We start from the raw sequence: 21,901 nt of genomic DNA, 5'->3' as shown, positions 1-21,901 counted from the left end.
GCTAATCTTTTTTTATTTTAAATCTTTTTGGGGACTGATTTGGATTCTACATTTTCTATTCTCACTAAACTCTGGGTTCAGCTTCTTTCACTCATTTGTCTAAAAATGAAAAAAGCACATGAGGTGTATCCAGCGGTCACCCTACTATAGTCGGGGTGGTGGAGACTAAAAGGATTTTCTGATGCTTCCTGTGTTTTGTGTCATGCGGGAATTTGGGAAATGACATCTCTAAATGAACATGGTAATCTCAGTTTTCCCTGCAACTTTCTTTACTCCAGGAAATATTAATTGTAGGAAGTAAAGGCAAGACATAACTGAACTCGTTAGTGCATGCATGTCATGCATGTCATGCATGTTCTTTAACACAATCCTTTTACATTAAACACGACAATTGAAGGTATAATAGAGTCGACATGGAAATCAATACTTTTATCTTTTTTTAAATCAAAATTAATAAATGCCTTTCTTTGGATAGTGTTTTTTTATTTTATATATTTTTTTAAACTGATTTGGATTCAACATTGAGACAGTGAAGTTAAACTTAACATTGAAAAATGTCCGTCAAAAGTTTTTTTGTTTTTCTTTCAAGTGTGTTAGAGGAACTTTTCAAAACATCAAATGTTCAAGTTCTGAGTATAAATATTCAACTTTTTTGGACAAATGGTAAATGAAATGATTATCAGCTGCCTCTGTGCTGCCCACTCCTGCTCATGTTAGAAATACTCAAGTATGCATTTTGTCGACATGTATTTTACAGTATTACTGTAAAATACATGAGTACTGAGGTTTGCTAACTAAAGTTGTTTAGGAAAAGTAATTACAACATCAGGCCGTTAAGAAAGAAATTACTCAAAATAGCAAATAATGTCTGTTTTGGTCTTTTCCGATCATTTTGTAATAGAGTTCAATCACAATAAGTGGTCTCTAGAAACCCAGAAATCTAGAGGCACACGTGGGCTGTGTAAGTGGTTTGTTGTTGGCTAAAATGACAAGAGATTTTTCCTTAGACTTGGATTCAGGTCTTTTAACATTGATTTTGTTGAGTCCTGATCAATACTTGCAATTTTCCATGCACATTATACAGAGGTCAGACCTGTGTTTGTGTGTGGGTGTGTAAGTAATTCTGTGTTGCCTGAGTATTGCGATGCTGTTTCTTTTGATACAGTTGGACACCATGCTTTGCTTTTACTGTCTGAAACAGAGAACTTCTGGGATGGGGGAAAAAGCCTCAAGTCTGACAGTAAAGGAGGGCTGCAGTCAACAGCGATACAAGTTGGAATTTCTCTGTCAGTTAAACAATCCCATTAATATTTTTACGTGTTATGACATTTTAAAATGTACAGTAAAGTTTGACCAAATTTGACAGAATGCAAAAATATTGCATTATACTATACTTATTAATACTCACACAAGTGATGTAACTTATCAAGAAGTTCATTCACACTCACAAGCCACTTTATTGGATGTTAAACAATTTCTGAAGTAATTTCTTTTTTTTTTTTTTTAAAGCCACTCTATGTAGCAATAACACTGACCTCAACATGTCGACTTATATCAAGAAAGTTCATGTGTCAACCACTCGTGTAACACGCAACAGTCCATTTTTAGTGTGAGTTTTATAGCAGGACTGGACCCTCCACTCTTGAACAGTCAGCTCTTTTGTGACACAGCAGATCCATACGCCCCCATGTGGACAGAACGGGTATTACTACATAGTGGCTCTAATACAAATTTTGTTCAGAACAGAATTTTATATTGATATTTTACTGCAAAACAAAGCTGTAGGTATAGCTGGTCCAAACTGAATGTGTGAACATCATTTACTCAGTATGTCGACGATCAGTAGAGAGTTACTGGTTGTATACCGTCAACAACAACTGAATGCAATGTTTTTCCATATTATTGTATAAAGTAAACTTCAAAGAGTAATAAAGATTTAATCTACTACAACATTTCTTCTTCAGATTAATTTCACAAACACCAGAACTCAATAACTCTAAGTGGAAACAAACAAGCTTATATTAATTGCATCCAGGGGAGTGTTTTTACTCGATTTATAATTAATTGCACCACTTATTGACACTCCTTCAGAACTTATTGACACATTTTTCCACAAATCTGAGTTGCTGTGTTAAAAAAACTATTAAAAGCATCTGCAGCTTATTCTACAGTCACCTTCATAATTAAGGAGTAATTAAATAATTTTCTGCTGCTTGACTCAAACAATAAACTTGCTTTCCCTTTAGGAATTCAGTTTTTCTGTTTTACACCTCTAGGGGGCAGCAAAAGCTCGTTTCTTGTAACACAACCGTGTAAATAAATCTTCTTCAAAACCCTGAGTGACCACAAAAAGATTTGAGTAAAAATATTATCTTTGAATATGGATGAAATTGTATTTACAAAAGAACAAACAGCTTCTTTCTTTTTACTTTTATTTGAACAACAAAAGCACAAGCTTAGGTTGTTCTTTTTTGCAGCAGCACCAGACTAGAGTACCTGCTGCTCATATACCTTAGTTGGTTTATCATTATGTTTTTTAATCTGCATGTTCTCATGTCTGTCTGATCCATCTGTGGTGGCCTGTTTTCTGCCACTGGGAAATGGAAATCGTGAGTCTGAGAGAAAACTTGATTTAACAACATTTTAGATAAGTATACCATGATGCTTCAGGCAAGCTGTGAGCACAAACGGCAGAACTCTTTTTCTGTCCTCTTCCTTTATCCTTTCATTAACCCTCTCTTAATTCATCCTTCAATCTACCCTCAAAGGAATATACCATATTTGCCGTGGAGTCCATCAAATTTGCCTCCTGTGGCGACAGGTGTGACCTTTTGCCCTGCGTGTGTCCGTTCCAAATGCCAGTTCGGTGAAGCAGAGAACGCAAGACCCTGAAATGGTGCTGGCATTTGCAGAATTGCTTCCCTCTTCGGTGGTTACTTTTATACTTTGCACTGTTTTTCTTCTCTCTTCAACTGCAGCGTATGTGTTCAAAAAAAATAAAAAGGCTGCTGGATCGGAGCCAGATGTTTCAAGCTCCCTCTCGCTGTGATCATGATTCACACATGTCACTTTGCCCCTCAGCTCCAACTGATGCTTTGGCAGAACTCTCCAGACCCGGAGCAGTTTGCTGCCAAGAGAGCTGGAGAATGAGCGAGATGGGGGTGAAAGAACTACAACAGCTTGGGATAGTTGAAAAAAAAAAAAAAAGAAAGTGAGATGAGGGGAGGGGGGTGATCCATATGTCAGAGTATGAGATGTCTCCAAGGCAACGGAAGCTGCGATGAAGGTGGGAACAGGTTGGCAGGCGTGAAGAAAAAGATGGATGGCAACAATAGAGGCGTGGGATTAAAATGGACATGTTGACATGTCAACCCCCCCCAACCCACCCTTTTGTTTGGTCATAATGGGTGACCATACGTGTTCAGAGTAATTGTTCAAAGGTAGTATCCCGGATCTTCTGCTGGGCTTTGTGCAGCTCCTGCTCAACCTGGTTTCCATAGCTCCAACTTCTCCTCTTGTGTTAGAAAACCTTCTGGCTGTCATTCTTCAGCCCCCCACCCAAAAAAAATAATGCAATGCTCACTGCTGTCTTTTGATGCTGGTACATGAGCCCTCAACCCTGTAGAGAACAAGCACAGCACAGCTACACCAACTGTTTCAGTCAGAGAAGAAGTGAGATTCTGTGTTTGTAATAGCCTCGACGGTGTTCTCATTTACAGACTGTCAGAGATGTAGGGGCCATCCCCGTAATGAGAGCAGAACAGACGCATTAACCTTTTCTCCAACGATTCTCTGAAGCTTCTGTATCGATCTCATTATTTTGTAGAGGAAGCCGTGAACAGAGTGAGCCCGGAGTTCTGCTGGAAGTGATGCAGCAATTGTATATTCCCCTGAAAATACTGTTTCAGTTTCAATATCCCCCCCTAACACACACAGATATCCTTTCTGTGGATCGGTTTAACATTTGTGGAAATAAAGCAGTTTGTCATTACAGATTAGTTGAGGTGAATTGAGCACTTGTATGTTTACTTTGAGTATTTCTTATCTAAAGTTCAGTGCAAAAAAGATAAAATGAATGACTCGGAGTGCAGGTGCAATTTGAGGGCTGCAAGTTAAAAGTTTCCACACAGGTAAATGTTGATTATAAAGTTGGCTGAGGGGGAATAAAATCCTGAAGAAGCTGTAATTGAAATGGAGGTAAATTTCAAATGCAGATATTAAATGTTCATTTTTAGGCTCTGAAAGTTTCAGGTTAGAAAACTGTGACAACAGACCTTAATTAATTTCTTGTCTATAAAACAAGTTTCTCATTGAAATCTTTTCAGCAACAGGCTACTGTCAGAGGCTAAAACCCGCACACGTGTAAGATCCTCCAGTCATTCAACTGTGATGGAGATATTGGATTTATACAAATGACCTTTTAATAAAAACATCTGTCCAGACTTTAGAGTTCAAGTGGTAAAGAAAAGAGAGAGAAAAGCCCTTCTGTCCTGCAGATCAATGAAGTCGTGGGGCCTAGTTAAATGTATTTGTTGCCATAGCGAAGTTTCCAGGGAAACAGATCACTCGGTTTCAACCTGAAGACATGGACGCAGATAAGTGTAGGCAAGAAGACTGAACACACACACACACACACACACACACACACACACACACACACACACACACACACACACACACACACACACACACACCAAGCTGCTCATAAAGTCATCTGTGCTCGACAGCACATCCTTGAACCCTGTTACTGGTCTAGACGTGTACACTCAAACATGAAATATAGCACACACACACACACACACACACACACACACACACACACACACACACACACACACACACACACACACACACACACACACACACACAGCAGTGCATTTCCTGCTAGGATCCTGTTGCTTTTTCTCGTGCATCATGATTCTTTTTCAGAAACGGTGTTAAAACTGAACCGAGATGCGACCAATAATGATTCTTATCGGAGGAAGAAAAAAAACAATAAAATGTTTAAAAACTGGTTTTTAAAAACTGGTTGTAATCTTGATCTTGATCAAACTACATCAACAGAAGAAATGAGTGCTGATGAAAAAGAAAACACAATTGACTGGGGATGGGGTGTTGGGGGTCTGTTAAACCCATATATTCAGATCGACCAGTGTTTCTCGGCTGGATGAACGGGGAATAGTGCAGCTGGATCTCATTGGCCAGCAGCAGCTTGAGCCGCGGATAAAACGCACGGCGGAGACTCCGGAGCGCAGAGCGCAGAGCAGCCGCGCCGCGGAGCGCACGCTCATCCCGGAGAACCTGCTGCAGGAGCTCACAGGAGCGACCTGCCCTTCACTTCTGTAAGTATTTCATTTATTATTCATCCCTAAACAGAATGGAATGAGTGCCGTCCTGCCCCAGACTGACTTTGAATTGTTCCCGTGTGGAAACAACCTGGCGCGCACAAGCAGGACGCATTCTTGCACCTGTTGACCGGCATTTTCCCTCGCAACTTTTTCCGCTGAAAAGAATGTCTTATGGATGAAGCAAAAAGCTGATTTGTGTTTTAGGAAGCCTAATAGTGATTTGACAAAACTGCGCAATATTAATTTTGTTTGTTTTTAATTAAAAACGGACATGCAATCTATCATTTATCAAGATTAGATGTAGATGTGACCTATCAGGTCCTATAGCCTATAGTTTTTTTTTTGCAACTTTATTTTTATTGAAGAAAAAACAGACATTCATTGACAACATCACATATTACATATGAAGGCGTTAAAGACAGTAACAAAATAGGGCCAGTGGGGTCTAGAAAGTTGAATAAAACTGATAAATGGAAAATAAGAAATATTTTGACAGTTGAGAGACATCCTGCGTAGCCCGGATTCTCTTCAGTTGGAAAGGTACCTTGCAATAGTTAGCCATCTCCTCACAAAAACATCAGACCTTAATTGTAATCGAGCAGTTAAAGCCTCCATTCCATACAGGTATAGCCTAGTTTAACATATAAAGTTAACTCTTTTCTATAAGAAAATATATATGAATATGAATATGAATATATATGAAAAGACAGCTCTTCAGATAATGTTCTCCCCCCCCCCCCCCCCCCCCCCCACAAAAAAAAAAAAAAAAAAAACACACACACACACACACATGTTGAGCAGTTTTAAACCAACTAAAAGAGTAAAGTCTTGTTAATTTGATGTCGCTGATCTGTTTTGGATTAGATTAGATTAGATTGTCCTTTATTTCTCCCTCAATGGAGAAATTCGCTTTGTGGAATTTTTCACTTCAAGGGTCATTATCTCTAAAAGCTGCGTTCAGATTCATTTTAAAATTCAAAATGCCTGAATCTGAAGTATTATTTCTCTGTTTACTAAGATTTAATCCAGCTGCAAATACTCGCAGTTCAATGGCACAGTGTGCTTCAGTAGTTCACTCAGGTGATATTTTTATCTCTCTTCTCCCTGTAGAGTGACACTCCTAATTATTTCCCCCCCACCCACCCACCGTGGCTGTCATTAACTGCAGACGCGCCTGACTGCACCTGCTCTCCGTCTGCGTCTCCGGCAGAACCATGTGGGTTCTGGACAAGATCCGCGGCTCGGTGGAGACCGGGGTGCTGCGTCAGGGGGACGGTGGAGACAAGAGAGATGTGGCCCCGGCCTACAGCAACGTCCTCACTCCTGACAAGATCCCAGACTTCTTCATCCCCCCCAAACTGGTCAGCTGCCCCCCAGAGCCCGAGACCCCCCCGATCAAGCCCAAGGAGGAGCCGCAGGCGTCTGCCCCGGAGCAAACCCTCAGCGGGAGGAAGATCAGCAGCCCTCGGAGCCCTCGGCTCATGACCAAGCTGGCTGGAGACACAAAGAACCTGCTGAGAGCTGCAAACCGCCACATCATCCAGATAGAGAGCGCGGATGATGTGGTGGCCGGAGACACCAACGCAGACCCGCAGTCCCAGACAGCCATGTCCTTGCCTTACGTCCCCAAAACGCAGACATCCTACGGCTTCGCCACCCTGAAGGAAAGCCCCCACACCCGCCGCAAAGAGTCCCTGTTCCACTGCGAGGTCACCAGCCCCATCACCTCCCCAAACGCGCAGAGGAAGGCTCCGGTGAAGAGCAGCGACTCGGGGAACCACCTGAACCCCGGGGACTTCAACAGCTCCCACATGAACCCGTACCGGTACTTCAGCGGGGGGGAGAGCGACACCTGCTCCTCCGCGGAGTCCTCCCCCTTCAGCTCCCCGCTGCTCTCCCGCTCCGCGTCCCTGCTCAAGATCTTTACGCACGAAACGCAGGCCAAAGTGGTGAAGGCCAAGCGCACGTTTGCGCGCCACAGCTCCCTGTCCACGGACGAGTGCAGCTCGGCCGAGCCCAGCCCCAACATCCAGCGGCGGCTGCACGTCCCGTCCCTGCACGGCGGGGCCGGGGGCGGCTCGGACCCGGGCCTGCAGCACACCATCACCCTGCACAAGGGCGGCGCGCTGCGCGTCAGCGCCAACCACGACCCCGGCACCGCCCGCCTGCTCATCCGCGTGCTGGCGGCCGAGAGCCTGTACGACAAACACTGCGACATGAAGAGCATCAACTGCTGCGTGTCCGTGTACCTGAACCCCGGCAAGCTGCAGAAGCAGCGGAGCAACATCATCAAGAACAGCCGCAACCCGGTCTTCAACGAGGACTTCTTCTTTGACGCGTTAAGCTCGGTGCAGGTGAAGAACCTGTCCGTCAAGTTCAAGGTGGTGAACAAAGGCACCAGCCTGAAGAGGGACACGCTGCTGGGGGAGAGGGAGGTCGCTCTGACCAAGCTGCTCTCGGGACTGTGAAGACACAGACCTGGAGGTCAACGGAGGAGAACAAATGAAACACAGAAAATAAAAGGAAAGGATTGGGACTGAATCATTAGACGGGGTTTCTACACAAACTCTTCTCTTCAACTGCCCCCAAAACAGTGAATATAGAAATAGAAGCAAAGGAAAATGGAGGATTTCCAATAAATGGATCTTAAAATGTGAAGGAAGCTTGGCGGTCAGGGTTATCCTTCCCCAAGTCGTCAGTACACTGATTCAACCAAGCCGGCTCCACAGCAACAGATGAATGTGACTAATGAAAGGTTTCCAACATATCCACCCGCCAACTTTCTGAGCCAGACTGTGTTCAAAGGTTGGAGGACACCTGTGCATCAATCTGGCATCCTCGCCTGCTCATCATGCATGGCATGATTTTATCATTGAAATGTTGTAAAAAAAAAAAAAAAAAACAACAACAATACAAACAAAAAATCCACAGCAGCACTGGATTTTACATCCGCTGCAGCCTTTGCGGGGCACAAAGATGCTTTTGTGAATGAGTGTGAGCTTTGAAGTGGCACTACATCCCGATGTGCAAATGACCCTTTGATCTGCTTGGGGGGGTGCGGGGGATGGAGCAGCCACATTTACATGCGCATTAAAAATAGAAACATAATATGATTAAATAAGGGTAAGCTGAACGGCTGTCATGAGCTGATTAAATAGTCCGGATGACAGAAATGATACAGCATAAGTCAAAAATGTAACGCTGCAATTTGGGGATTTTTAAAGGCACCCTGTGGAGTTTTGTTGTAAAGCGACATAGTTTACTAATCTACCAATCCATCATCTTTGTTATACCTTATAAATTGTTGCTGTGTCACCAAACAGTGATGTTAAGAGAGCATTTAAAGGGGACCTATTATGAAAAACACGTTTTTTCTTGCTTTATAAAGTGGTCTCCCCTCAGCCTGCCAACTCAGAGAAGGAGGAAAGCAACCAGATTCTGCAGTGTCTGTACAGCCGCCCGGATGAGCCGTCCAGTGTGATGTGGCTTCTACGAGCCGTTAAGATTCTGCTCCCTTTCGTTACGTAACCAAAATGCAATTTACATAGGTTGGCCTCCGATGCGTGAAACCACGCCCACAACTAACTCAGGCCAGAACAACAACAACAACTCCGCCGGCCGCATTTTTTCGTAGCGGTGTATGGCGTCATTCAGGCAGCCAATCAGCACAGAGCCTCATTATCATAGCCCCGCCCACTCAGAATCCAGCATAGATAATGAGGTTAGAGAATGAGATGATAAAGACATGGCTCAGAGGCTGAATTTCTTTATTTAGCAAAAACAATCAAAAGCTTGTTTTTAAGACATTCAAGGCCTGTTTAAAATAGGTATTAGATGCCATCATAGGTCCCCTTTAAGTAAAAAGCTGATTCATGACTTTGAAACATCCACAGGGTGCCTTTTAAGTTTTATAAATGGGTTTGAAAAGTCAAAAAGTTCCAGTATTTGTCCACAATAGCACACAAGTGTTGAGGTGGGGAAAATACATTAAAAACATAGCAAAAGCTAAAGATTATTATACTTTTACAGATACTTTTATCGACTTCAGTCTAGTTCTTCGCAACGTTCCTTCATACTTATCATTGATGATAATGCTAGTTCTGCGTAAAATCAAAATCCCACTGCGAGGTAAATTCTTATTACTTTCACACTGAACAGCCATTACATCATGACCAGGCAGCTTCATTTTAACCATGTCCTTGTGTTCGAAAGAGGTCTGACCAGTTATGGTCTGGACAGATAACATGCCGTCAGGTCCATTTGTTTGGAGGCCAAACGAACGCCCCACACTCTTTGAGCACTTCCTACAATATGCTGCCGTGCCAGGAGGGGGCTACTGCAGGGGGATAATGTTCCCCAAAGCAAAACCTTTTACATGCCAAGTGCCACTAGTACTCGTATAAATGCCAGGATGTAGCAGAACATTGCTGCGACAAGATGAGCAGTGTTTACTCGCGTTACCGGTCAGTGGTCATAATCTTATGGCAGGTTAGTGTAATCTGACTTTAAGATCTGATAATTCACGGGGCTTTACTGGACAAGAAGCATCTGTGGTGTTTGAGGTGATCTGAAATCTTGAATCAACCTGGTCTCAGCAAATGGCATCAAAACTGCAGGTCATTTCTGATAACTTTCAACTATAATTTTTCTTTTTTCTGTGTCATTTTTATACCATTTGCTTTCAAGGAATGCCAATGACTTTTGATATTAGCCCACTTGTGTCCTTTAATGGCCAAAAAATTAGGCGCACATCTTAAAATTCAAAGAATTAGGGTGAAATTAACTTTAAAGGCACATTACAGTAAATAGATAGTAGTTGTGAATGCTGCTTTCCCCTCCTCAGAACTGCAGAGGAGCAGCAGTGCTCAGAGAGGCAGAAGGTGCACTTCTAACAATCACAGAACAAAGCAATAAATCAGAGAAAATAACATGCAATTTACTAATTAACTTACAGTTAGATCCTAAAGCAGAAATACATTTGTCCAGCTTTCAACACACTTGGAGTTTGAACTCACGGCCACGCTTTCATAGTTCTCACACTTACTTAAAGTTATTGTTGAAGCTATATTTATGTATATTTAATCAGCAATATTCAAATATTAACCTAATTCATTCTTCAGTACAAATAAAACAATATAATTTAAGCATCTTTATCTGGTCACAGGTTAATTTTCTGCTGAAGCTTTTTCATTCTTTACCCCACTTGGAGTTATTCCCACACTAATCAACCTTTTCCTGTTACCACTGGGACTTCTCGACATCAGCCACTCCTTTAGTCTGCTGGTGGTGCTTACCATGCAGAGGCTTCTCCTCCTTTCATGATTCCTCATCTGTCTTCTCCTCCTGCTGCCTGAGACATTCTCTCAGTTCACCTCTTGGACTCACCTTCCAAACATATTTCTTGATCTTTATCCTTTCATCTGGGATGGGGGCCTTGGAGCTCACAAGTCTGCAGCCCCCTCTTAGCGTGAAACCCTCTGCGCATTGTTCCAGGAGCTTTACTGTTTTGACACCGGTGACTTTTACCTGCTCCTGTGGTCAGGTTACCAGTATATCAGTGTGGTTTCAGTGTTGATGACTTGAACTTTCTCATTCAGTTCAGGATTTGTCTCAGTCTTTGTGGGCACTTGGTTGTGTCTGACCTCCATGCAGACTGTTCATAGTTAACATTTGCATGTTAGCTATGAACATTAACTAACATGGATCCCAAGGATTTTGCAGCTGTTCTGAACATCTGACATGTTTCCTTCTGGTAGGTCAACAGCTTCAGTTGTTATAATTTTCCCCTCTTTGAGTCTGTTTAAGCATATTTAATCTAGTCGGGATGACATTCTGATATCACTGGTGTATATCCAGGTGGGGTGGATCATGGAGTCCATATCTTGCCCCCGGTAGAGGAGGTGGGTGATGACTCCTCCACTCCAGAACTGGTATCCACAGCCATTTGCAGCAATGATCTGGCTGAGGGAGTTCAGGACATGGTACATATTGATACATGCCACACTTGATGGTGACATATACAACTGTCTTTGCTTTGGCCTCTGCACTCCCACTGAGTTCTTGATGGATGCTCTTAATGCTCTCTTGTCACCTTCTCCTGTGATAAAGTCATAAAGATCAAAGTATTTCAGTATCAATATGTGCAGCATTCAGGCTTTCTTGTAGTTGATTGAAGCAGTGCTCAGGCTCGCCTGCCTGATCCTTCGCTCTTGAGTGTCTGCTCTGTTGACCAGTAACTGGTGCTTGGCTCCTCTCCTTCTCTCATTACTTTCACTGCCCTTCTGGGCCCCAGCAGCGCGCTGCTGGCAGGTAGTTGGATAACGTTTTTTTGTTCAGTTAGCTTTTCATGCTGTGCAGTTAGTTTTCTTTCTTAGCTGTCTGCCATTGGTTTTTTGTTTTGGGGGACTCCTGTGGTTAGATTTCTGCCCTCTAACCACAGAGCATCTATTCTCATCTTATTACCCTGGACTCACTGATCACTTGGAAAACACTCTCTCTATTCTTCTAGCTTTTGCTTTTGTAGCGTACCTTCTCATTTGGGTAGCCAGCACTGAGCCTTAATCTCAATTTCCATCCCTGTTGTCCTCCGGAGAGACGGTTTCCCATGGCCTGTGGCGTTAATCCTGTAGGTGAGCATCTCTGAGAGCGCTGCTGCTGTAGTGTTGATTGACTTATGGGTGAGGGATGAGCCCAGAGGATTATGTATACAGTTCTGCATTCAGAAAAAAAAAAACCTTTGCAAACTGAAATACAGAGACCTTTGACCTTTTTTAGATGACATTTTATGCAGTATGAGGTAGATTTTGGACTTCAGGCACAGCTCTGACTCTATGAGGAACAGAACAGATGAGGATGTTATTTTGTATAATGAGATGCATATTTACCTGGTTGATGAAGTCTCTTGAGGCTTATGACGAAACTGTGTGATCGTTACAGCTGCAGCCTGGCGACAAGTCGCCTTTTGTGTGGGCAAATTGATTGAATCTTGTGCATCTAAGCAACAGGCACACACCAAACTGGAACACCGATATTACCGCTTTGCCTGCAGACCGGTTGGTGTAGACGCAGAAATTTGGTACCTTATTCTGCATTCAGATGATCTCTCAATGAATTTCTCTGTACTCTGACTGGGTTAGCTCTTGAAAGACATAATTCAATCAATCAGTTAAGCTACTGATTTAACATATTTTTGTCTGGCAGAACGACAAGAAACAAGATCATTAAAAGTAACCCATCACTCAATGTAAACAGAAACCCAGTCGTCAATGTATGCAACTAGGTGTCAGCCTCGGTCACATTAACAGCAGTAGATAAACAACTTTGTGCATGTAAAATGTGTTAAATGTTGATATAGAAGATTAGTGCAATGGTATCGCACCCAGTACCGACTGCATGGCATGAACATGTCACTGCTGTTTGCATGACGTGCTCGAAGTTTTATCAAACCCTAAAGCCTTACGATGTGTGTGAGCAGGAAAAATAGTTTGTGTGTGTGTGTGTGTGTGTGTGTGTGTGTGTGTGTGTGTGTGTGTGTGTGTGTGTGTGTGTGTGTGTGTGTGTGTGTGTGTGTGTGTGTGTGTGTTTTGTTGGGCACAATTTTGTCCAAGATTCTTAATTTTCTATGTATAAAACATTTGTATGTAAAATTATTTTAAAATGACTCTTAATGCATGTTGGATTTCTACTGTATTCAGCGACATACGGGAAATGATAGTTTGTACATTTGCCACTGAAATGTTAATTATGCACAAGCGAATTAGAAGTGGTGATGAGGGACATTTCAGTTTCAACTTTGATGAAGCTCAGGGGAGGAAGCAGAAATGTCAACAAGAAACACAGGCAGCAAGCCAAGGGAGAAAAATGATATTACGTGCTTTAACATAACTGGCAGCCCTCTTGTCCGTTCCCCGCTGTCCTTATGAGGAATAAAAAGAAATTGCAAGTGATTGCAGCCTCAAGTGCTCGGCAGAGGAGAGCAACCTCAGAAAGAAGACAAGTCAGAGACATCACAGTGATGCAAATGACCGAGGTTTCTTATATGCTCCCCCAAAGCTTCTGCTGGCTTCTTCAAGGGTTGCTCTTCCCCGGCGTTTGCTGCCCTTCTTGTAGCACCGCTGTTGATTTGCTGAATATAAAACTGATATACAGTAGCACTGCTATCTGTTTTTGTTATGGCGTGAGAGATGGTGACATGTTGTAATTCCAGCTGCACACTTGGGTGCCAGTGCTTGGAAACTTGCTGTATTTCTCTCTTTTTTTAAACACACATTTCCTAAATTGTACTGGACCTTGTATTAGCAAACTCTCTCTGAGGTTTCCGCTAGCATGGCTAAGATGTTTCAGTTGTGTCTTCGCAGAGATTCAGTGGATTACTGTTGTGGTTTTTGTGGATCTGTTCGTAATCCGACTCCAGATAAGGTCACAAATCATTTTAACGATGCACCTCATACATGACAGATGTACTCTGCAGATTGTTTGGCCATTTTTAAAACTTTATATTAGTGCTTTGTGAGGTCGCATTACGTGGTTTATCATTTGATGTAAACTGTGAAGTTATTAAAAAAAATCTTGAGGGTATCAAGGAGAAAACATGAAAGAGAAATGCAAGTGAATGTTTTTGCTTCTACCAGAGTTTTAATCCAGTAAGGCCTAAATCCCCCTCCAAACATTTGATTTTAATGGTATAATAGTTTTCTTTGATTAGAAATTACCCTTTTTTCACCAAAACACACAAATAATGTCTGACGCTGAGTCCCTCCTTCTCCCGTCCTGGATCTTTTTCACTCAGAGGAGGTGAAAAGACACCAGCAGTTTTTCTGCAGTATGGGATTTGATAAAAATTGCCTTGTGATCAATTTGAGCTGAACTGAAGGCTTAACACACCTTTCTAACAGTAAGATACTGGACAGTTGCTGGAAGTGATAAGTCCCGATAAACCCACTTGAAACCAAACACACCACCGGTGATTCTTCTACTGGCAGAGTTTTTTTCTCTTTGCAAACATGTCTCTCATGTTTTTTCATTGTCGGAGAAATGGTATATTGCTGTGTGTTGTGACAAATTAGAAGTGTTGATTCTCTGTAAAAGAGAAATTTTGGGATATATTTTATGTGCAAAACTGTATTTTGATCTGAGCTTTAGTGAATTGCTATTTTTAGCACATTAATGCACTGGTGTGGTAGTATTTTTATTGCAGCTCGCAGAGTTCAGACATTTGTTTTAACATTGAGAGTTGTGTCAAACCAGTGTGGTGAATTATTCTGTCAAATGTGTTTTATTCTGCGACTAACCGGTTAGGCTAGGATGCTTTTGACTGCTGGTAGTGTTTTGTAATAGCCTGGCGAGACATGGCCAGGCCGTTTCCCTGGAAATCAAACTTGAACCCAGAGAAACCAGACTCATTCTTTGTATCCAACAAAAGAGAATTAGGATGGCTGGGCAGGGTATGAAAGTGGACGGTTGCTTGAGAATACACTAACACCAACTACTTACTAAAGTGATCTGAATGTTTGGAAAATTCTTAAGAGTTCCTTATTTCTCTGCTTTTCAACCAGCTTTCAAATGCATTTTCAACATTTTTACGATGTGCATTTTTGACTTAATTTTCCATCCCTTTTTGATCAATGATTATTGATGAAAAAACTACTATATGTTTCATATTTCATATGTATTCTTTAAAAACTTGGCTCAGACTCAGCCAGTGTTTTAGTCGAGTCACCAAACCTTGAGTCTGAGTCAAGTCCAAGTTATTAGAATAAAATCTGAGTTGAGACCAAGTCCACTATCATTCCCCGTCGAGTCAAGTCCAAATTGTACAACTGTCAGCTTTTTAAACATATTTAGTATTTAAAACGCATTCTAAGCTTTTCTAAGCATGCATTTTTAAAAACACAACATTTCCTGACGTTTACTGACCCTTGCAGCGCGTCTTACCTGAGTGCTAAACTGGCAAGCTTGATTTTCTGTTTATAGACTTTAATGAATGAATGAATGAATGAATGAATGAATGAATGAATGAATGAATGAATGAATGAATGAATGAATGAATGAATGAATGAATGAATGAATGCATTTGTCTAACCTTCATTTGATCTACAAGGGAATTATCAACATTACCATGCTAAAATTACCTTTCCCAATATCCAGCCTGGTGTTGTGGTTGAAGTTGATCCACGTATTATTGCACTCAATAGTTGTGTAATTAGATATAGGCCAGAGAGGCTTTATGAGTATTACTTTCAAAAAGAAAAGTAGTGACACCTGTGAGTGTGAGTGTGTGTGTGTGCTAGAGAGAGAGATACTCGGTTGAATATTGTATATTACTGACGGTGTCTTTCTTCATATCTCAAATCACCAGCTGAGATTTGTTTTGTAATAAATACTGCATGTGAATGCTGGTGTTTCAACTTTCTGACAGGTTCATGCTGACAGATTTAAAAAAAAGCCAATCCCTTACTTGACATTTAATCTTTCATTTGCTCTCCATGTATGAACAGTGGAAGCTGGTTTCTAAGTGCAGTTGTTGTTATTGTCCCTCTGGTCTGTGCAGGTATTTACTTTTATACTTTGATGCTACAAGCACTGGCAACTGTTCACTGTGTTCATGGGTTTGAAATATTTCTATTAAAATTCATTGGAATCTCTGGTTATGCTGTTGTATGTTTCTTCGTGAATGGACCAGGGCCATAATAAACCAAGAGGTAAATTTGCTTCCCAGACAATTATATCCTATTTAGGAGGATGATTTTCAGTCAGGACATCCCTGAGCTCCTCCAGCCCTCATATCTGGCTGCCGTTTTCTAATTACATCAATCACCACTATAATGAAAGCATGAGGTCTCCTCAGACTTTCCCTGGATCTTGTTCATTACTTCTTCCCACCTCAAATTCAATATTCACTGGGGTTGCCAGGTGTGATGTCCTTTTCAGTCCATAAATTCCCCTGAATTAGCGCTGAGAGCATAAACAAACAAAGGCATACACTCCATCATTTCTGTGCTATCTGTACTTGGCTGGGTAAAAGTCCTGCATCCTCTCTATTATCCTCGGATAGGATAGTTTTAAAAGGAAGAATGAGATGAGGAAGGATGTAAGAGCTGATATATTAAGTTGTGAAATAATTGCTGCCATTGTAATACATTTGTTCATTTGCAGCTCTTTGTAACAACTTTAAATGAAAAGTCTATCCTCAACGTCTGATCTCTCTTGACCACCGTAAGACAAAGATGACACTTGAAAATACTTTTGAAATTCCAGACTTGAAGCTCTAGAAAGATTTTCTTTATTTAAAATTCAAACCAACAACCCTATTCCTGCACAGAAAGCAACATGTATATTTATAAAGAAAAGCTAAATCTGTTTGAAATAATATATTTGGATGTCTGAAGTTACGACTGAGTTTGCTAACTGCTCCAGAATGTGCTGAAAGTATTCCGGTTAGTGATCCAGGTATGGGGTTGGAGTTTGTGTTAGAAAAAAGTCAAAACAAAAGTCAAAACAATAGTTTTCCTCAGTGAGCGGTTCCGCCATGCTGGATCTGCCCGTCCGCGTGACGTCATCACGTACATCAAAGAGATCGTTTTTTCAGGTTGGGCGGGGCCTCAGCGCTCACCAAGGTTACCATGACAACATCACAACAGAACATTCTATTGCACTGTGCAAATATTCTGAAAACTCCGTACGGAATCATAGTGTATTGATCCTTCAACACGCTACCTGTTGCAAGTCTCTCTGGTGAAAACCACGTCTAACGACTCGGAAAACACTGAGAAAACGCTTCAGAACTTCAAACCTACATTTACTGACACATTTCGAACCGTATATATCTTGAATCCTTCAAGACACGACCTGTTGCAAGACTCTCTGGTGGAAACCACGTCTAACGACTCGGAAATCACCTCAGAAAACGCTTCAGAACTTCAAACTTACATTTACTGACACATTACCGGCCGTGTTGATCGCAGAAATGCCTTTTAACGGACGTCCAAGACCCAGACAGGGATTTGTGAGCTCTCCCTGGGATGGAGCTCCTAACGGAGGTCCAAGACCCAGACAGGGATTTGTGAGCTCTCCCTGGGATGGAGCTCCTAACGGAGGTCCAAGACCCAGACAGGGATTTGTGAGCTCTCCCTGGGATGGAGCTTTTAACGGAGGTCCAAGACCCAGACAGGGATTTGTGAGCTCTCCCTGGGATGGAGCTTTTAACGGAGGTCCAAGACCCAGACAGGGATTTGTGAGCTCTCCCAGCGATGGAGCTCAGTCCCGGGTCTCAGATGATTTCCGCCAACTCCAAATGGAGATTGAAGACTGCAAAAAAGAAAATGCTGTCCTGACCGACTGCAGCAATGAACTGGAGTGGGAAATAGTAGAGCGTGAAGAGGAAATGGAAAGAATGATGTTGATCAACAAGAACTTGGACAGGGAAAGAGAGATCGAGGTTGCAAATGAGAAAATGACCCTGGAAGAACTAAAAAGACAGACTGAGATGACAGAGATGTTTAAGGAAAAGCTGGAGAAAAAGGATTTCTTTCTTGCTCAAGAAAAATACTTTAAGGAATCAGCAGAGAAAGATTCCCTTGTATATGTGAAAAAAATCAAAGACGCTGAAACTCGTTTGGAGGCTGAACGCCAGCTCACACTGGTCTGTAAAGGAGAACTCAATCAGTGCAAAGGCATTATTGAGGATCTAGTTCAGTCGTCCAAAACGCTTGAAAAAGACGGTGAGGTTAAGTCCAAGCAGGAAGAGGCCCATAAGTTGGTCCTTGATGAAATAGAAAAATTAAAAAAGCAACTGGAAGAAGAAACAAGCTCAAATCTTGATCTGATATCTAAACTGGAGGCACAGGAAACATTGAAATCAAATGTACAGTTCAAGTTTGCAGAGCTCACAGAGGAACTGAAATTTGCCCTGGAAACCTCTGAGTCTTCTGCAACAGAAAACATCTCAGAAATGATAAGTGTCTCATCACAAACTGACAATGCTTCTTTCGAAAATGTATCAGAACCTTCAGAACCAGAGAGGGTGTCTGAACAAGAAGCTGAGAAATCATCACCAACGGAGCCTGAACACAGCAAAGACAAGATGTTAGAAGTTGTTGTAGAGAATAGCAACAATGAGCTTAACCAAGACTTTGCTGCAAACGTGGGGGTGTCAGGCCCAGAAGAGGTCTCTGAGCTGAAAATGACCACTGAATCGCAATTGGTTTCTGAAGTTTCTGAACAAAAAGCCAAGAAGCGTAGACGCAGAAAAAAGAAAAAGCCAGAGCAATCTGACGATGCAAATCACGTCATTGAATACCTCCCTCAACCTGAAGATGGTTTACCAACAGCAGACTTGGTGATTGATGTAGAACTCACCGAAGAAAGTAACCAGCCTGAGGTCGGTGATAACTTGGCTGCAAAAGTGGGAGACCCTGAACCAGAAGAGTTTTCCAAACCGGTACCAACCCCTGAAACTGCATTGGTCTCTAAACAGGATGGGGTTGCTGGACAAAAAGCCAAGAAGCGTACGCGCAGAAAGAAGAAGTCAGGAAAATCTGAGAATGTTAATCAGGTCATTGAATACCTACCTCAATCAGAAGATGGTATACCAACACCAGACTTGATGATTTTGCAAGAGTTGGCAATAAAAGTAGGAGTTTCAGAACCAGACGGCGTCTCTGAGCTGGTGGGGGCCAATGAAAAGGAATTGGTCTCCAAACCAGAAGATATTTCTCAACTAAAAATAGAGAAAGTGTCACCTGCGGAGCCTGGATCCGAGAATAACAAGATGTTAGAACTGAAAACTGAAAAAAATGATCAGTCTGAGGTCGGTGCTGCAAAAGTGGGAGACCCTGAACCAGAAGAGTTGTCCAAACCGGTACCAACCCCTGAAACCGCATTGGTCTCTAAACAGGATGGGGTTGCTGGACAAAAAGCCAAGAAGCGTACGCGCAGAAAGAAGAAGTCAGGAAAATCTGAGAAGGTTAATCAGGTCATTGAATACCTACCTCAATCAGAAGATGGTATACCAACACCAGACTTGATGATTTTGCAAGAGTTGGCAATAAAAGTAGGAGTTGCAGAACCAGAGGGCGTCTCTGAGCTGGTGGGGGCCAATGAAAAGGTCACTGAAACAGCATTGGTCTTCGAACACGATGGGGTTTCTGAGCAAGAAGCAAAGAAGCAGAGACCAAGAAGGAATAACGGGTCAGTAATTACTGAGAATTTGAAACAATTTGAAGTAATTGAAGGACTCCCTGAACCGAAGGATGCTGTTATAAAAGAGGACACCAAAATGGTATATAATCCTTCACTGTGGAGACAATTTAAGAAGTTCTTCACCCCGGCATGTCTGCGTCAGTACAAGCACAAGAACACAGTCCAAGATTGAGTGCAAAAGCAACCGGGTTGTCACCAAGTAAACAGCAAAAACAAGATTGACAAAACAAAATTGAACAGTTCCAAAACCGAAGCCATACAAACTGGCACCCCTCACCAGGTCCAGTCATCACCCATAACCACCATCTCCTTCTCCGGTCAAGACATCCCCCTCTCTACCTCTGTTAACAACCTCGGTGTGAAGCTGGACCCACAACTTACCTTTGTAAACCACATCAAACATCTGTACAAAACTTGCTTTTTCCACATAAGGAGCATATCTAAACCCCTTCCTCACTTTCTCCGATGCAGAAACACTCGTCCACGCCCTAATCTCCTCCAGGCTCGAATACTGTAACAGCCTGCTCATCGGTATCCCCAACAAACACCTCTGGAAACTTCAATTCATTCAGAACTGTGCTGCCCGAACTCTGATGAAAACTCGTATATACGACGATATCACCCCTATTCTTCAGAACCTACACTGGCTTCTCATAACCTCAAGAATCCAATACAAGATTTCCCTCATCACCCGCCTCTGCATCTACAGCAATGTCCCTCAATACCTCAAAGACCTCCTTACCGCTCACCAGTGTCGGGACCTACGCGTTATTTAGTAACGCATTACAGCAATGCTGTTAGTTTTGGCGGTAACTAATACTCTTAACGCATTACTTTTTTAATTCAGTAACGCAATTACCGTTACCAAATGGTTCGTTACTCCCTTATTTCTGGCTACAGTGAAGCTTTTTTTCCCCGCACGCGGAGACCGGAGGAAACGTAGTGTGTGTGCATTCAAAAACATGAGCGGTCATGGCGAGCCAAGAGAGCAAGGAGAGTTTTGCAACGTGGATATATTGTCATTACAGTAATCCCTCGTTTTTCGCGAGGGTCACGTTCCAAAAAGAATCCGTGATAAGTGATTTTTTATTTACAATCATTATAAAAGGCTTCAAATTGCGGAGATCAGCACCACCTCGCACGTATTTCACTGCTCTTCTGAGCCGCTGCATCATGACTCTGTAGCGTCTTTTTCTCCTAAAGCCCGCGGTGCAGGTGTGTTTTTTCGAGAGAAGAAAATAGTCATGGGTCGTTGTTGTCGTTCTTTTTTCTTCTGGGCAAAAAGATTCTGATAAACCGACATGCCACCATGGATTATATCTGAGACTGTAATGAACGATTCATCAAAGGGTCCCGTTCTTGAGCTGCTCGCTGAAGCTCATTGGCCATTCTCAGCTTGTTTGTTGTTTTTGTTGGTCTAAGTAACAGAGTTACTAACTGAGTTACTTTTTAATGAAGTAACTAGTAACAGTAACTAGTTACTATTTTTCAGTAACTAGCACAACACTGCCCCTCACTCATCCACCCGTAACCTCTGCTCACAAAACACCAACCACCTCCCCCACGCTCCATGGGAGGCCGAACCTTCTGCTCCGCTGCCCCCACATCTGGAACTCCCTCCCTGAACACCTACGTCCACCCCAGTCTGTGGACACTTTTAAAAAGGGGCCGAAGACTTTTCTGTTCAGGAAGTGATCCATTGGGCGGTGCCTCTCAGCCTTCTTCTTTTCCCCTCTCCTCTCCTCTTCCCTTCCTCTCTTCTCCATTTCCATTTTTATTTATTATAAGTATCTCACAGCCATCATTTTTGTCCATCGTTCCTGTAGTTTCTTGTGCTGGCCCCCTTTTTTCTCTTTTGTGCATATTTGCAGGCTGGAGCTTCAGGAGCAGCGTGCTGGCCTGCGGTCCCCCCTCTGGTCATCCCGCTGCTGGTTCCACCTGCCTGCAGTCCCCCCTCTGGTCATCCTGCTGCTGCTTCCACCTGCCTGTGTGGATGTCTGCTGTGTGCTGCTGACGTCCCCGACCACCCCAGTCTGGCCTTCGGCAGGAGGGCCCCCCCTTATGAGCCTGGTCCTGCTCAAGGTTTCTTCCCTCATAACCCTGCATTCACACTGAAAGCGTCACGGGCGTCATAAGCAGCCGGCTGCCATTAATTTTCTATGAAAACGCGCGTCGAGTGGCAGTGGGAGCAGCGCGTCAATTTGAAGTTGAAAAATCTGAACTTTATGCAAATGAGCAGCTGCGCTGCCGAGGCAGCGTCCAATCACAGACCGGGGGCCTCCCCTGGCCGGGGGGTGCACGGGCGGGCGCGGCGGCGGGGTGGCACCATTCCCAGGTGTCTATGTCTTATGTTG

At 42.8% G+C, this 21,901-nt stretch overlaps 1 protein-coding gene across 1 annotated transcript; it reads left to right on the top strand.

The window, feature by feature from the left end:
* Window positions 1-6,562: 6,562 nt before the first annotated feature.
* On the top strand, window positions 6,563-8,816 carry LOC133457793 (C2 calcium-dependent domain-containing protein 4C). The gene has a single exon (XM_061737130.1). The coding sequence runs from the start codon at window positions 6,563-6,565 to the stop codon at window positions 7,814-7,816; it is 1,254 nt and encodes a 417-aa protein (XP_061593114.1). The 3' UTR covers window positions 7,817-8,816.
* The last annotated feature ends 13,085 nt before the right edge of the window (window positions 8,817-21,901 follow it).

Source organism: Cololabis saira, chromosome 13 (genome assembly GCF_033807715.1).
Source record: "Cololabis saira isolate AMF1-May2022 chromosome 13, fColSai1.1, whole genome shotgun sequence".
Classification (NCBI taxonomy): Eukaryota; Metazoa; Chordata; class Actinopteri; order Beloniformes; family Belonidae; genus Cololabis; species Cololabis saira.
This window is presented reverse-complemented; position numbering and strand designations above follow the sequence as displayed.

What these genes read in the sequence shown, in the direction of transcription:
- LOC133457793 (XM_061737130.1), top strand. Translation starts at nt 6,563, where the DNA reads ATGTGGGTTCTGGACAAGATCCGCGGCTCGGTGGAGACCGGGGTGCTG.